The 14,894-nt window shown below is 54.3% G+C and overlaps 7 protein-coding genes across 7 annotated transcripts; 1 reads left to right on the top strand and 6 right to left on the bottom strand.

Moving 5' to 3' along the window:
- Positions 1-21: 21 nt before the first annotated feature.
- CC84DRAFT_1176106 (uncharacterized protein) lies at positions 22-519 on the bottom strand (the record flags this gene model as incomplete). Its single annotated transcript, XM_018180196.1, has 1 exon — positions 22-519. The coding sequence occupies one exon, from the start codon at positions 517-519 to the stop codon at positions 22-24; it is 498 nt and encodes a 165-aa protein (XP_018036396.1).
- Positions 520-1,144: 625 nt separating this feature from the next.
- Positions 1,145-3,334, bottom strand: CC84DRAFT_1196235 (uncharacterized protein). The gene is made up of 2 exons (XM_018181445.1): positions 3,291-3,334; positions 1,145-3,240 (listed from the first exon to the last, which is right to left on the bottom strand). The coding sequence occupies exons 1-2, from the start codon at positions 3,303-3,305 to the stop codon at positions 1,249-1,251; spliced, it is 2,007 nt and encodes a 668-aa protein (XP_018036397.1). The 5' UTR covers positions 3,306-3,334; the 3' UTR covers positions 1,145-1,248.
- Positions 3,335-3,582: 248 nt separating this feature from the next.
- On the bottom strand, positions 3,583-4,614 carry CC84DRAFT_1164413 (NAD(P)-binding protein). The gene has a single exon (XM_018178482.1). It carries the CDS (start codon positions 4,550-4,552, stop codon positions 3,647-3,649), a length of 906 nt encoding a protein of 301 aa, XP_018036398.1. The 5' UTR covers positions 4,553-4,614; the 3' UTR covers positions 3,583-3,646.
- Positions 4,615-5,055: 441 nt separating this feature from the next.
- On the bottom strand, positions 5,056-7,407 carry CC84DRAFT_1217309 (uncharacterized protein; the record flags this gene model as incomplete). The annotated part of the gene is made up of 2 exons (XM_018182878.1): positions 5,056-6,685; positions 6,737-7,407. 2 exons carry the CDS (start codon positions 7,405-7,407, stop codon positions 5,056-5,058), a joined length of 2,301 nt encoding a protein of 766 aa, XP_018036399.1.
- A 1,458-nt stretch (positions 7,408-8,865) lies between these two features.
- CC84DRAFT_1074850 (HET-domain-containing protein) lies at positions 8,866-9,663 on the bottom strand (the record flags this gene model as incomplete). The annotated part of the gene is made up of 1 exon (XM_018173702.1): positions 8,866-9,663. A coding segment is annotated over one exon (798 nt), but the record flags the coding sequence as incomplete, so codon positions are not given.
- Positions 9,664-10,110: 447 nt separating this feature from the next.
- CC84DRAFT_1196238 (phosphatidate cytidylyltransferase) lies at positions 10,111-12,257 on the bottom strand. The gene is made up of 5 exons (XM_018181446.1): positions 11,940-12,257; positions 11,357-11,726; positions 10,960-11,306; positions 10,454-10,912; positions 10,111-10,405 (listed from the first exon to the last, which is right to left on the bottom strand). Exons 1-5 carry the CDS (start codon positions 12,102-12,104, stop codon positions 10,370-10,372), a joined length of 1,377 nt encoding a protein of 458 aa, XP_018036401.1. The 5' UTR covers positions 12,105-12,257; the 3' UTR covers positions 10,111-10,369.
- Positions 12,258-12,372: 115 nt separating this feature from the next.
- On the top strand, positions 12,373-14,870 carry CC84DRAFT_1259328 (uncharacterized protein). Its single transcript, XM_018184903.1, has 2 exons — positions 12,373-12,813; positions 12,868-14,870. Exons 1-2 carry the CDS (start codon positions 12,463-12,465, stop codon positions 14,707-14,709), a joined length of 2,193 nt encoding a protein of 730 aa, XP_018036402.1. The 5' UTR covers positions 12,373-12,462; the 3' UTR covers positions 14,710-14,870.
- The last annotated feature ends 24 nt before the right edge of the window (positions 14,871-14,894 follow it).

The raw sequence follows: 14,894 nt of genomic DNA on the forward strand, positions 1-14,894 counted from the left end.
GGTAGAACTCGGAGTATGATTTCAAGCTTTGATTGAGAGACAGCCGGCTGCGGAGTTGCATCGGACTTTGTTTCGTATGGCATCGTCAAGGTACTCCTCAATTGCAGGATCAGCTGGAACCACGTCAAAACCATCAATGACCCAGTCGTCTTCGTCATGGTAGCAGGGATGCCCAAGGAAATCGAATTGCACGTGAAAGCTAAACGACCAAGTTTTCCAATCATGGATACCAAATCCGGTGAGCCATGTGTGAAGGTCGTCATTCACGCTGACGGAATCGACCTCTCCAACCATCAATGACAAGTCCCATTGAAGAAGCACTGTCAACTGCTGAAGATTTTTACATCGTTCTTTCAGGTAGGTCAAGAGGTGTAGTCGATCCCAGTGACTTTGCAAGGGTCCAATCACGACTGTGATCCTGCGGAGGAATCTGAGAACCCCTGGTGGTGGAAGCCTGTAATAGGTACCGGGGCCGGACTCGCGACACACTCTGTGATAGCCATTATCTTGCGTAAGCATTGTGATGGTAACAGTGTTCTTGGAGTAGAAGACCTGTCTGGAAAGATTCGCAATCTCTGGTGTAGTGCTGAGAAGGCAGGACAGCTCTTTCCATTCCCTTTTGTATCTAGGGCATAGTTCCACCACGTAAGGACACAATAGAGGCTTGTCAAAGGTGAGTATGTAGCCAAGAATGTGGAGTTTTGTTTCAGTCGCGATACTGTTCCATCCTTTGGCAAAGCCTGAGTTGAGTGGGACCAGAGAACGTAACCAGGATTTCTCCTCGACGTCTACCCAGATCGTACCATCTGATAACATCTTCGACGGAAGTAGAGGAGGCGAGACACAATAGGGATAGACCTGGAATGGAAAGGCTGACTTGATCCATAAAGAGGCTCCCGGCTGCAATATTATACTGGAGTGAAGCGCTAGAGGACTATTCCTGTGCGTTCCAGCTCTTGAAACGAGGTCGTCGGCGCGTAATGCAGCACGCGAACTCTGTGGGGTTTCGGTCATTGTAGAAGTCGGTATCAGTGTTGAACGGTTAGCAAGGTTCGATATGAGTACACTCCGATTGAATCTTGAGAGGGCGATGCTATTGTGTGCTGACAATATTGATTAGCAAGTTGAGATCGAACTCTTGTACACGCTGCAAAAATTCTTATACCATATGTATGGCTCGTGTGGAGCAGTACCACGGTTCAAGCTACATCGACTCCACAAACTACACAGTCCCAACGAAAACGCAGGCTAAAACTGCCGCACCAGTGGCCCAATTTTCCCCTTATTTCTCATGCGCGATATACGCCTCCCAATACACTCGCACTCTTTCCAGATGCGCTTTCGGTTTTGCAGGCCCCGTAGCTCATTCCAGTGTCGCTTGATGAGCACATACAGTAAGTGGTAGTCCGTCCGATCAGGCGGCAGAAAGAAAGGCCTCCGATCCTCATTGTTCTCAACTTTCGATTGTTGGGCATCAAGGAATGACTGAATTTCGGCGGGTAGAGCCTCCTCCAGCACATCCTTCAGCTCCGGCATCTCTTTTGAGACAATCTGGACATATTCATTCAGAGAGTCGATTCCCTTTTGTGTCTCCTGCAACTTTATCTCCGCTTCGCCCGCCGTCACCGTCGCCCAGAAAGAGTACGGTAAGTGATTGGGCGTGGTAGGTGTGGGGCGCGCTTCCCAAAGCCATGGCATTTGTCGATTCAGAAGCTTCTGGAAGTAAGAGATTGGAAGATAGCGAAAAGCACGCGATGCGAGACGCAGTGACGCGATATCTTTAGAGAGAAGATGATCGAGAACTTCTAGCTGTAACTCGGTTGGCAAGCGTACAAACATGTCCTTAGAGGCGTCCGGTGTTGTGCCCTGTGAAATGGCGAATGCGCTGTTACGCGGACTAAATCCGGGTTCCGTAGAGATAACCTGTTGCAAGATGTCCCGCAGTTTGGGCACATATAGCGGATTAGCTGCCAAATACTCTGTTCCCTTCCAATGATCCCACTCCTGGGCTTTACATTGGCTCACATCACTATGGTTTCGGGCCTCAAATACCCGATCGGCCGTGGCCTCTTCGAGCCACCAGCTTGTCAACCCGCCCGCATCAATGGTGCCGTGCTCGAGCATTGAGGTACGCTTGAAGACCTCAAAACACCACGGATGAAAAGGCATCGCGAACTGTTCAATCTCAGATTCATCCCAGATGGTGTTCTCCGCGCGAGGTCGTTCGCAGCCGTGTCGCGGAGGCTTAACGCGTGGGCTGTCCGAGTCTCGTGAAGGCATGTGGTCGCTCAACCCGCTCAAACAGAACTCTCCTTTTCGCTCGAAGTCTTCATCATCATCCAACGGCTCAAAGTTCGTGGATTTGCGCATAAGGCATTGGGAGACTTGGCAGCCGCGCATTTCTTCCACGCGGATCTCATGTCCGGAGTACCCGGCGCGGTTCAGACATCCGGGTCCTGCAATGTGTTCAACGTGGTATTGCTGCTTGAGGTCATAACCGAGTTTACCCCCCAGGTAGTGACCAAGATTCCGACTCGAGAGACCGCTAAGACTGTCTTCGGAGGCGCTGCCGTCCGTGCCATATTCTGTTTCACCATCTCTCCCTGGGTAGAAGAGAGGAAACATCTCGTCTTGAACTCCATCTATTTTTGCAACAACATAATTACCTCGATACCATGCGGGATGCGCAGGGTTGTTCTGGTTGACATGACTCCAGCCAGGTCCAAATGGGTCACTCTTGGCTATTAGCGCACGAACACAGAAGCGTCGATACTCTTCGCGCTCAGAATCTTCGGAGTCCTCCATATCCACATCATCAGTCTCTCCAGAAGCATCGTCTTCCAGGTCTGATGCGTACTCCAGCCGCTCGTCATCGTCATCATCTCCGGGCTCTTCCCAGTCTCCGTCTTCTTCGTCATCTTTCTCTGCTTGTGGGTCTTCTGTGCCCGTTTCTATGACCAGCTTTCTTCTCCCTCTTGGACTGATCCGCACCTCTGCGCCTACATCTCTGATCTTGCGGAAAGTGAACATACACCCCGCGTCACGAGGGCACTCTCCCACCCAGGAGTTTCGAACGCCATCGACAAAACTTTCGGTAGAACCGTATCGATTCTCTGGGCTATCCGACACATGAAAGTCCGACGGCACTGGCCCAAAGCGACTCCATGCTGCGCTGCGAGGCTCGGTTGGCGTGCGGATGCGGCCAATGTTGAAACTCACGCCGCAGATGTTGCATAGAACCTGGAGACATCAGCACAAAAGTTTCCGCATCTGGACAGACGTGGAATCACCTCTGAATAGCCCATTTTGCGATGACAGTCTCACTGTGAAAATGTGAAAGCGAGATGGTGGGCAGCCAATGTATCTCGCTAGCGCCGTCACGTAGCGTAGTCTAGTGGAACTTCTGCCTACGCTAGGCCCGATATGGCACACACTGTGCTACCTTCCAGGCACCGGAAGGAACGCACAATAGTGAAAGCTGCCAAGGATAACATCTATTCTCAATCCAGAATGCTACAAAGAGGCTACTCTGTACCGCTTTGGCGACCCTATCAGAGGCCATGCCTGCTGTGGTTCTGATTGGCTGCCTTGACATTCGCCCCCAACATGCCGCGGTACTCAGTTGAAGAACTTGTTCATTGCTTGGCTACCACCCGGGCGGACTCCTCCTCTTCGCCCACTCCTCAATCGGCGTCAGCTTAACAGGCAGCTCCTTCAACACCGGCGCCATGTCAATATTGAACGGCTCGTCCTCCGCCTCATTGTAATATGTATACGCCTTGAACATCTGGCTGACAATCTTCTCCGTCTCAAGCCCTCTCCCCTGCATCGTCTTGCCAATCTTATTGCAAAAGTCCTCGACAGTCTGGTTTTCATACTCCAACTTTCTTCCCCAAGCCCTCGACAATTTTTCTGCGAGCTGTTCGAGCCGCACTGTTTCTGGGCCTCCGACGGCAAAGTCCCGCCCCGCGAGTTCGGGCCGCTGGAGAGCCGCCACCATCAGCTGCGCGACGTCGTGGTGGCATATCCACGAGACCTGGAGATCCGGCTTGTGGCAGTACACGACGGTGTTGCGGTCGCGAATCGGCGGGAGTGCCCATCCCTCGAGGAGATTGTCGATGTAGACGACTGGCTCGATGCTGACCACCGGCATGCCCGTCTCGCGGAGCAAGCGCTTCATTTCCCTGCGGTCATCCTGCGCTTTGATGTCCTGCGCTTCCTTCGGAACGGGCATGCTCGTATTGAACACGATGAGCTTGATGCCAGCTTCTTTTGCGGCTTCTCCGATGTCTTTTGCGCCTTGGAGGATGGGGCCGGACTGGTTGAAGGAGGTGGAGGGCAGATTGAGGAAGATGGCGTCGGAACCTGCGATGGCTTTTGAGATTTTGGCCTTGTCGGCGAAGTCGGCCGCAAATGTCTCGATTGTCTTCCCATCGACTTCGAGATGCTTGGGATTGCGGCTCACGGCGACGACATCGTGGCCTGCTTTCGCGAGAACAGGGACCTGGTGGGCTCCCTGCACGCCGGACGCGCCGAATACGACGACTCTCATGGCTGTCTGGTCTAAACTATCTCTTTTGGCTATTGGGCAATGTATTTGTCTGGTTCTTGTGCTCAACGTGTTTTGGGGAGCGTCTTCGTCTTTCTCGCACCTTATACTCCGGATACGGAAGCGCTTACCCGGGGGAGCAAACGTACCCCACACCGCGAGACAGCGTATCCACACTCGATTGACACATCTTCATTCCGAGCCGATGCTAATCGCTTCCCTTCGATTCTTGCGTTACAACTTATTCGCGCAAGCTAGGATGATGTTTGACAGATTCATAGGTGGAATGACGTCATCGAGTCACTACCTCGATGTCTCAGAGACCACCGCAACTGGGAGCCGCGTTGACGAAAAGCAAGCTCTTGGTAACCGGCAGCCGATGAGGCAAAAGCGATTCATATTAATTTTCGAATATTTCAGGTTACAGCGATCACAAAGCAGCATCACCCTCAACAGAAGGCGAGGACATAGCTACGGCGTGGGCGGATTAATCCTGAAGCAACTCTCTACCAAGTAAACGCCTCGTCAACCAAGACAAACGGCCGCATAGTTTCCGCACCCCTCCCAAGTTTCGACACAGTCTGCCTCACTTCATCAGCCATACCCGCCGGTCCACAAACCACTATCCCCAGCAGCTCTTTCCCGCCGTCCCGCTTAGCACCTGTCACAGCCGTCTCCTGTTGGAGAATCTCCCTGATATCCATGCGCTCTCCAACCACAGTCCGCACCTGCACCGCCGATGGGAGAGCATCTAGCTCAGACCCAAGTGTGTCTAAGATACCTCGCTGTCTAACACCCCAGAAGAGTTTCGCGTGCCGCGGGGCGGAGATTTCGTGTAGGTAAGGCAGGACGGCGGTGATGCCGACGCCCCCGGCGATGCAGAGCAGGTGAGTGCACTGTGCGAGCTGTGCTGCTGCGTTGGAGTGATAGGATCCTTCTACGAGGACGCGGAGCTGAATTCGATGCGAGTCTGATGCCGATAGTCGGGCGGCAAGCTTTGCTGTGATACCTGTGCGGACGCGCACGATGAAGGTAGCGCCGTTGCGCGGCCAGGCTGACGAGTCCCTGGTATGATTTGAACCGTCTCTGAGCGAGCGTTCCGTAGTAGCAACGGCCTTCTCGCTGCCATTTACCGCAGAAGCGGATGCCTGCATTTCCTCGTCCATGGCAGCACTCCTTTTGCTCTCGGACGTTGCGACGGAGAAAGGGTGCGTTTCCCAGAACCGCCATCCCAGCGTTGGAAAGCACAAATACGCAACGCCACTTGGACGCACGCCTTCGATGTGGATTTTCAGGACCTCCCCGTTCGACCCCGGAACCTCCGACACCGTCGCTGTACGCGATCCCTTCAGCGCCATGCGTACAAGTCGCACAACTCGTTCAGCGCCCCAAATCCCTCCCACGATATACGCGAAAATCTCGTATCCCCAGTTATACTGGTAGCAGTACCAAATGTGGTAGTAGTATCCAACGACGAAAACCACCGTCAGCACCACATGCAACACCAAGAATACCTCGTACACCTTCTGCCGCACGACTAGCAGCGACGCCGGGAACATGACAACGACAGCGACCGTGGCTACGATACCCCACACCCAGTACGTACGGGCAAGCTCGTCCTCGTAAGATCCCTGGAGCTTGTAGTAAGCCAGCAACATAACCGAATGCAGCACCGTATGTAAAATTGTCCAGTAACCCAGCCATCGATGTAGGAGCAAGTATGTGCTATAACTCCAGTCCGTGACCCACAAAAACGGATTATTCCTCCCGGCGAAAACGAACATCGCGACTGCATTCCCCATGGCCATGACGCCGGCACGGTTGCCAATGATGCTGATGTCTTGCTCTTTAAGCGAGGCGAAGGTCGTCTGGGGATGCGTGTGGACGTATGGTGTGAGGAGGAATATCACGTTGAGCATGCTGATGAAAGCGATGTAGAGGGCCTGCCCGCGGGTCGGCACCATACCGCCCCCAATGGCGGCGCCTACGGGCTCGCGATGATGACGGCCCCATGTCGCCGGGTAGATGAGGGTGGCTTGGAGGTAGGACCAGCCGGTGCTTGTAGGGAGGCCTGGGACGAAGCGGAGGAGGGAGAGGGGGATGGGAAGGAGTAGGGCTACGAGCATTACGGTGATGCTGGGAATGGTTAGTGCGAACTTGCAGGTGCCGAAGTCTCTGACGAGTTACCTGTAAGTCGAGTGTCCCTTTTCGTTGGTCTCAAAATCTCGCATACCGTTGTACGCCTTCTGCCATGACACAGGGTCGACAAAACTCGTGACATTCATGGGCGCTTTTTTCTTCGCAAGGGGAAGCGGACTGGAAACATTGAAGGTAAAGAACGTCTCTTCTTGTGGAGCTGACGCTCCATGACTGTGCCGGCGCCTGAGATCCCCTATTTTCTCATGATGCTCAGGCACTGTCTCATTCGCAGCAGCAACCCTTTCATCCTCGCGCCCCGCCGTCAATGCGTCCGCATACGACACCGCCGGCTTCCACTTGTAACTCCCAACCGTCGTTGTCGCCAAATGAGATGCCCAGTATTCCTCAATCAGCCCCGTACTTGGATGGTCGCTCACAGAACAGTAGGTGTCTATACACACAGCCATTGTTCGCAAAAAGGCTGGATCGCGCGTGAAACATTCCGGTGCTGTGTAGATTGGTGAATGCACGGTCCCGTAGTTTACGGTACCGTCTTCAGGCGTACACAGAAGCGGGTTGGATTTAATTACTGTCCGACAAGCGAAGGCGCAGGCGGGGTTGTACATTGTCTTACCCCAGCCGATAAGACCATTTCCGTCAGCGTTGGCGAAGGCAGCACGAAGTTCCAGCGTAAGACTCGTGAACAAGAGCGTGTGCATGGTGCGTTGCTGCGAGATAGTTTCGTACCAGCACGTGTGCTTGTCGCAAGTCGAAGAGTGGGGCGCCACAGAGGGAATTACCGGGAGAAGATGCTTAAGGGCAGCATGATCTTCTAATACCTGGCTAAAGGCAATGTGAAGACCGTAAGTATGGATGTTGCTAAGCGATCGCCAAGTCGTGTTAGTCCATCGTGCAGAGCCAAGAGGCATGGCAATGAGGTGGTGAGCAGATACGAGCAAGTTCTACCTCGTCGATTGGAATTCCATATGAAGAGACGCTTTGGCCATGACACGATTTCGATGGCCCGTTGGAGACATGTGGCGGAGCTTTGTTTTCCTTTGCGAAGCTCCATGGGACTTTCAAGCATCAGAAGGGACCAATCAGCTCCGACAAAATTCAATCCTTGCCCCTCTTGTATCATACAAACCATTCAAAGAGCTATAGCTGTGATAAAATTAGCCATGTCATGAGAAAAGAAAGCCCAGGAACACAGTTTGCAATGTCAGGTTGTTCTGTCAAGCATGTGGGAGAGGCTTTTGTTCATATCGACGGAAAAATCTTGTTGTCGTTTCCGAGCGAGGAAGGGAACTCTGAGACGCGTGAAGTTCATGCGTAACATGCCATTCCAGCTTGACCTCGAAGACTGGTTTCCCAAGAAGATGGATAGTAGTGACGCTAGCCTTCATTTTCCGTTGCCCAAAGTCCATCTCATCCCACGACGCGTAAGATGTCTCCGAAGCCATCTCGATAAGCTCCTTCAGCCAGTCCTGAGTAAGTGGCACCGGCTGGGACTTCATCTCCGGCGGTGCATCGAAGAGGCGGACATACGATCTGGTGCGGCCAATGCCGAATGCTACCCCGAAGAAGACAAATGAGCCGTCCATCAATCCGCTCTCTAGAGCCAGCGCGCCGTGACGCTTGTGTATCGCTATTCCGCGAAATTGCATGGTGCGAGTCCTACTGTTCCAACTAGCCTCGGGTACCGCTGTCACTATGAATCTTCCGCCAGGCGATCGTATAGTAGTACAGTTGATGATAAAATGACTGTGCTGGTAGTACAGCATTTGGAGAGAAGGTTCGTAGGGTATTGGGACAAGGGAAATCGGCTCCCACGAACTTGTTGTCGATTCGAGTTCGATCATTTCTACATCTTGGAATATCTGCCGTGTAAAGGCCTTTCGTCCGGTTTGCGATTCCGTGAAGTCGTCCTGGTTAATTCTTTTGAGTGGTATTGCCACGCAACTGAAGAAGTCGTCCTCTTCATGACAGGCCAATAAACCATAATATGCGCCGGACTTGCCTGGCCCCCGGGCAACGAGCCTTATGTGCATCTCAATCGCGCGATTTGTTGCAGTCAGTGGGCCTTCCATAATGGGTATTTGGGCTATTCTTCCACACGATCCAAAATCTTCGGGATGGCTGGCTAATACTCCCGCGAAGGTGTCTGCATGATTCATCAATTTCCATGCGAGGATAGACTGGTCAGTCGAATACCGCAGTATCTCCATCTGCAGACGCCTAAATGCCTTTTCGATTCCTTCCCCATAGAGAAGAGGCATGTGAATGTCAAATATACCCAACAGACAGTAGGCCAGGTCCTCTGGTCGGGTTGTTTTACGCTTCGAAGCCCACGACATGCGTTGCGCCACGGACCGTTCCCGGAGAAACACTTTTAGATGTTGCGTCCTTGAGATATAGAGGTCAAGGTTCACTAACACTTCGAGGTCGACGGAAGTTATCTTCGCGAGAATATCGGCCAAGGCAGTCCGTGTCCCGGTCAAAGTCCAGTACTTGTCGTAAAAGTAGACCTCGGAGGGCGCTATGAGCTCCTGGAGTGTCCATCCTCTTGTGAACCAGCGGCTGCGTTGAAGTGAATGCGCATTCCCATATTGATGGGAACCGACGCCGCTAGACTGCCCTTCATGCCATACGAGGTCTTCAAGGTAGGCATAACATTTTTGGGACAGCGCGTACCATCTGAACATGGAATTTATGGCCTCTGATAATTCTGCACTGCTGCTCTTGTCGATGCAGCACGTGTCGATCCATACATATCCGAATCCGTCTTGTGCCGCGATTCTGCATGTTTGTTCGATTTTCCGATATCCTATCATGGTCTGGACATGTTCGCGCAGGAGATCGTCCAAGGTGACCTCCTCTTCTCCCCATGTATGCGAGAGGATAGCGTAAGGCGGTAGCCGCTCTTCATCGTTGAACTGCTCTAGCTGCAAAGACTTTGTAGATAACAGTCGCATTGGGACCGAGTGTTTCAAGGAGCGGAGAGATATACGTAATTGGGTGTGCTGCAGCCTGCTTGTGAGCTTGTAAGGCTTCGAGTGCATGAAGTCGGCTGAGATTGCTCAGCCCGCGAGCCTTCCCAGCCCACGTGCCGAGCTGCAGATTTGGGGCGTTATTGTACCAATAGGATGCCATGGTTGGCGAGCTCAGCTGCCTCTTTCTTGCCGCGCTCTCAGTGACTCTTCTTGTCGATCAACTTTTGGACGTATAGACACGATTTAGATGCAAGGATGGTGAAGCTGGGTCAGCTGCAGGTGGAACCTCCGCGTTCGCCCTGGACGACGACTGCCTCTTGAAAATCTTAGCGACGATGCCGGCGCGACCGACATTTACTTCAAGCACAACATTCATATCCATTCGTTGCATGAGCATTCAAACAACCTTGGATGGCAATCTCCACACGTAGGAAGAATTTAATACAAATGTTGATGGTGGCTCATGTGTTCCCCTCTCATTCCGATATGCCTACGTGCATGCGCCGCGCAATGCAATGCTCAAGTTATGCACCAAAAACCGTACGAAAGCAACAATCCACACGCTCTCGCCTGAGCCCGGCCAAACAGATTATAAACTACATACTATCCGAACATAGCACCCATGTCTGTCCGGCCATTCCCATCATATCAATATACAAACACCCGGTTAAAAAGCCATAGGCAAGTCTCATCTCTTTGCTGGTGCGGTGAGGTATTGCAATATCTGAGTCACGTCAGCTTTGAACATCTCGCGAAAATGGGATCGACTGACCTGGGTTGGAAGCATATCCTTCTCGACTAGGCTTCTTCCCAGTATTCTGACAACCTCGACCTGCTCTTCGGGGGTAAGACCGGTTATGGCCGCCTCCAAGACACTGCCGACGGATGCGTGGTTGACAGCAATGAAGCTGGAGTAGTAGAAGAATGTGATTGTGCCCATGATGAATTGACAATCCATACGGTCTGTGACACCACCGTGGCCGGGAATGCTGTCGCCAAAATCTTTGATCTTGAACGTCCGCTTCAAGCCCGAAGCAAAGAAGCCGCCGAAAGGCGCGATCAAGGACGCAAACGTGGCGAGGACAAGGATGTGAAGATAGAGAGGTTTGAAGACGTAAGTGTTGCTGATCGCTGGAAGACCTGGTGGGATGAAGGGAACCACGTAGGTCTTGGGGGTGAAGACAGGATTCACAGTGCATTCCAAGCCTGTGAACAAGTTCGCGCCGAGATCCTAGAAATTGTTAACCAGAAGGAATTGTGCAAAAAGCAGGTACGTACGTTGACTGGGCAGATGAAGTATTTGGATCGTGCCATGAGGTGTGTCATCAGTATACCCAAGAGTACAGTGAAGAACCATGCTCCGAGGAAACCTTCCCAAGTCTTCTTCGGTGAGATCTTGATCAAAGGTGTGCGGCCAAAGGTGATGCCGCAAAGGTAGGCAAATATGTCATTGGTGACAACCAACGCGACGGGCATGAAAAACCAGATGAAGCCTTCAAAGACATTGTTGATGATGAAGTGAGCCTGCCCAACGATGAGGAACAGCGCCATGTGAGTCCAAGCAAACTGGCTAAACTGGAACTTGTAATGGCCTTTTTGCAAGGATGACACGAAGAAGATGAAGCCTGGACAGTCAGCCACGCGGTTCAGAGTCTCATGGGAAGAAGATTCATACCAATAATGTAAAGCATAAAGGAGATGAACCTGTGGTGGGTCGCGAGGGGGAGCAGAATACGATCGACCAGCAGAATGTGCTTGAAGTAGTAGATTACACTCTCTCCGTAGAGGAAGTACATGGTGGTGCCCAAGAAGTACCAATTCAGTGACTTTGTGAATCGCAGGTTCCGGGCTTTACTAGGCACGGAATGTATGGCAATGACCTCCTTGAAGGAGATGATTTGGAGGGCCGTGATGAGGATGATGATGTAGATGTGGCCGGCGAAGAGAGCCCAGAAGAAACCACCGAGCATGGCAAAGGTCCAGACGGTGCGCGTGTAGAAGTTCTGCATCTTCTTCTCGTACTCGGTTTGCGCTGGGGGCTCGGGCTGGGGCATGGTCAGCGGGGGCAACGAGGGAGGGAGAGGGGAGAGGGGTTTGCGCCGGAGCTTGCGGAGGTGCCGCACATGGGCTCGGAGCAGGCATGCCCAAGCTCGTCGCACCTGGGGGCTCTCTGCCGCGCAGCAACGCTGTTCCCTCGGGCGGAGCATTGCCTGGCAGCCGCGCTCCGGGCAGGGCGTGGCGGGAGAAGGGGGGCTTACGGCCTCGTCGATTTTGGCGGCCGCATGGCCGTTTCTCGTGGGACTGCTGGGCTCGGAATGGGCCGTCTCCGAGTGCTCAGAGACGCTCATGGACGGGCGACGTGCCTTGGTGCTGGGGTTGCTGCCCCGGTGCTGGAACTTGACGTCTTTGCGAGGCTTGGCCATGTTTGGGGTGGGCTGCGCGGCGGTGCGCGAGGGGTGCGAGGCGAGGGTGCCGTGCAGCGCGTCGCGGAGGCCGTCGGAGGGGGAGTCTGCGCAGGGCGCGGTGCGGGGGACTGATGGCAGCTGCTTGTCGGCGGACGAGCTGGCAGGCTTTTGTGGTGCAGGCAGGAACACAGACGTCACCTCCGCCGATTTTGGGCCCTCGACGCTAGCCTCAGCCTTGCAGCGCGCCGCATGTGCCGCCGCGCTGCTCGGCCACGGCCGCCACCAACGGCCGACGCGACGGCGCGCGCGCAGCACCTCGCGCAATTGGGATGTTGGCGGCGAGGCTCGCGCAGCTCTGGCACGGCCCGCACGAAGCATGGACGATGACGACTTCGACTTCTCCGACGCAGACCTCGACCACCTGCCCGCCAACACGCTGCAGCAGCTCGAGACGACGGCCCTGCGCGCCACCCAGCCGCAGCACCACGCCGTGGTCCCCGCGGACGACTCGGCCTACTACGGCTTCGACGACGGCGACGAGGACCAGGTCGTCAATCTCGACGACGACAGAGGCGCACCCCGCTTTCCCAACACCCATGCCGAGGCCTACCAGCCTACGCAGCCCGACCATGGCGCCAGCGCGCAGTACGACGGCGCCGTCGACGTCGACGAGCTGCCGCGGCAGTCCCAGGTCGACGTGGGGAAGCTCCTCGAGCGCATCAAGAAGGTGGGTCCCAGCAAGCTCCTCGATCGAGGCATTGCCTGTAGCTGACGGCTGCAGCTGGAGCAAGAAAAACGGCGCCTGAACCAGAACCTCGACGCAGCATCCGCCGACGTCATCCACAAGACGGGCGAGGTCGACAACCTGCGCCGCCGCACCGAGCATGCCACCCGCCAGGCCGAGCAGCGCCTCGCCCAGCAGCAGCAAGAGCACAGAGACGCAGCAGGCAAGATCGCGGCCGAGAGAGACGCTCTGTTGCGCCAACTCGAGCAGGCCAAGACGAACAGCGCTTTCGACGAGCACAGTCGTGTCGACGAGCACATGCGCAGGCCGCGGCGCGTCGTGCCATCCCGTCCCAAGCCCGCTGCGCCCGTTGCACTCAGCCCGGCAGGCACTCCCAGCAAGCGTCAAAAGAACCTTCCCCTCGGCGATGGCTTTGACGACGACGATGTGGTCATGGTGTCGCCCAGCAAGAGGCGGGACAAGCCCAAGGCCGCGACTCCCAAGCAGGCGAGCAAGAGGAAGCGCCAAATCACCAATGATAGCCCCGTCCCCATACTGGAGCTGAGTGAGCCGAGGACGCAGCCCAAAGCACCTGACCCATCCTCCATCAACGAAGCCCAACTTGACATCAACCTGCTACGCAACTTGTGGAGGCATGATCAGCGGTACGCTCTGCTCCATCGTCTTCTGTCGCACCGCTGCTCCAAGGGCGATGACCGCATACTGGAGGCACTCACGCAGCACGCATATCCTTCTGATCCCATGAAGAAGCTCTCGTCTGTTGTATACGACTCCTTCTCTGCTTCCGCCCCGTCTCACAACGCCCGCGAACTTGCGATCCGACTTTGCGGTATCTTCAACAAATTATGGATGCAATGTTTGCGTGAGAGCTACTATGCTCCAATATACCTCATTCTCGATGCTTTGCAATTTGTGCTAGCGTGCGAGCCGGCAAAGACAGCCGTCGCAGTCATGCAAGACATCATTCCGTTGATCGTCGAGTCTGTCAAACTCGTGGCCATCCCTATTTACGAAGCTCGCAACCGAAACGAGAAGAAGACCGCCTTCCTGTTCTCGTCCGCATACCAGAATACCGTGGACGAAATCAATGTTCAGAGCTGCCTGGACCTACTCTATTTGCTGGCCACTTGCTGCTTGTCCTGTCCTTCGCCGGAACCGCTGGCACAATTTTGGCGCGACATGCCCATCGATTGGGTCCTCCTGATGCTCCAAAAAGAGCAACCCATCCCACACATGCTCATCCTTCTCCGCACTCTTTCCACGTCCGCGCTTCCTGCTTCTCTCGGTCCCATCATCGCCTCCGAACCCGAAACGCAAAGAGGCGGCGAAAGCAACCTCCTCGCACGCCTCACCAACCTCTTTTCTGAGTCCATCGAGCCCATACCGAATCCCAAATCAGCCGAGCCCGCGCAACCAGTCCAAGAATCTCAGATTTGGATCGTCCGGCTCAAGATCCTGGATGTGTTGACACAATTCTCCATTCCCGAATACGGCTCTGCAGTTCTCATCAGCCACGGCCTCTGCATAGGCCGCCTGATCAAGTATCTCAACCACGCCGTGTCCGCGCTGTACGCGCGTCCTCTGTCACCCACCCAGCCGGAAAAGATCGCCACCGTGAACACGACGATGAAGCTGCTCAACCACTTGACGACGTGCAACCCAGGCTTCAATATCAAGAGCAAACTCAATGAGACGTTGGGTGGCCTTCACGCGTACTATGTTAGTCTTACGCGGCTCGCGTTTTCGGAAGGACTAGTGCTCGAGGCAGGGATCGAGCAGGAGGTTATGGACATGGCGCATGATATCCTGGACGACGGGCTTAGTCCTGAAGAGGGAGACGCATTGGCGGAGGTCTTTCCTAGTGGGAATTCCGCATGAGATGGAGCGTGGGTTTTGGCCACAAAATAAAGAGTGAGGTTGTATGCAGGCAGATGCTGGGTTGGCTAACTACTTTCGGGCGTTGCATGTACTGGATTGGACATTTCGGGTGCATAGGGCGGTGTATAGCGTTTTGGGGCTGGATAGATACCCTGTCGGCCAATGTATTTGTTGTATAGCTTGTC

This window comes from Paraphaeosphaeria sporulosa (genome assembly GCF_001642045.1).
Source record: "Paraphaeosphaeria sporulosa strain AP3s5-JAC2a unplaced genomic scaffold CC84scaffold_5, whole genome shotgun sequence".
NCBI classification, from domain to species: Eukaryota; Fungi; Ascomycota; class Dothideomycetes; order Pleosporales; family Didymosphaeriaceae; genus Paraphaeosphaeria; species Paraphaeosphaeria sporulosa.

Bases quoted from the DNA above. Each gene is read 5' to 3' on its own strand.
- CC84DRAFT_1196238 (XM_018181446.1), bottom strand. From the start codon at position 12,104: ATGGCCAAGCCTCGCAAAGACGTCAAGTTCCAGCACCGGGGCAGCAAC. The intron at 11,727-11,939 runs GTAAGCCCCCCT...ACCATGCCCCAG, and splicing joins CCGCCAAAATCGACGAGGCC to CCCGAGCCCCCAGCGCAAAC. The intron at 10,913-10,959 runs GTACGTACCTGC...AACAATTTCTAG, and splicing joins ACTTCATCTGCCCAGTCAAC to GATCTCGGCGCGAACTTGTT.
- CC84DRAFT_1259328 (XM_018184903.1), top strand. From the start codon at position 12,463: ATGGACGATGACGACTTCGACTTCTCCGACGCAGACCTCGACCACCTG. The intron at 12,814-12,867 runs GTGGGTCCCAGC...TGACGGCTGCAG, and splicing joins TCCTCGAGCGCATCAAGAAG to CTGGAGCAAGAAAAACGGCG.
- CC84DRAFT_1164413 (XM_018178482.1), bottom strand. From the start codon at position 4,552: ATGAGAGTCGTCGTATTCGGCGCGTCCGGCGTGCAGGGAGCCCACCAG.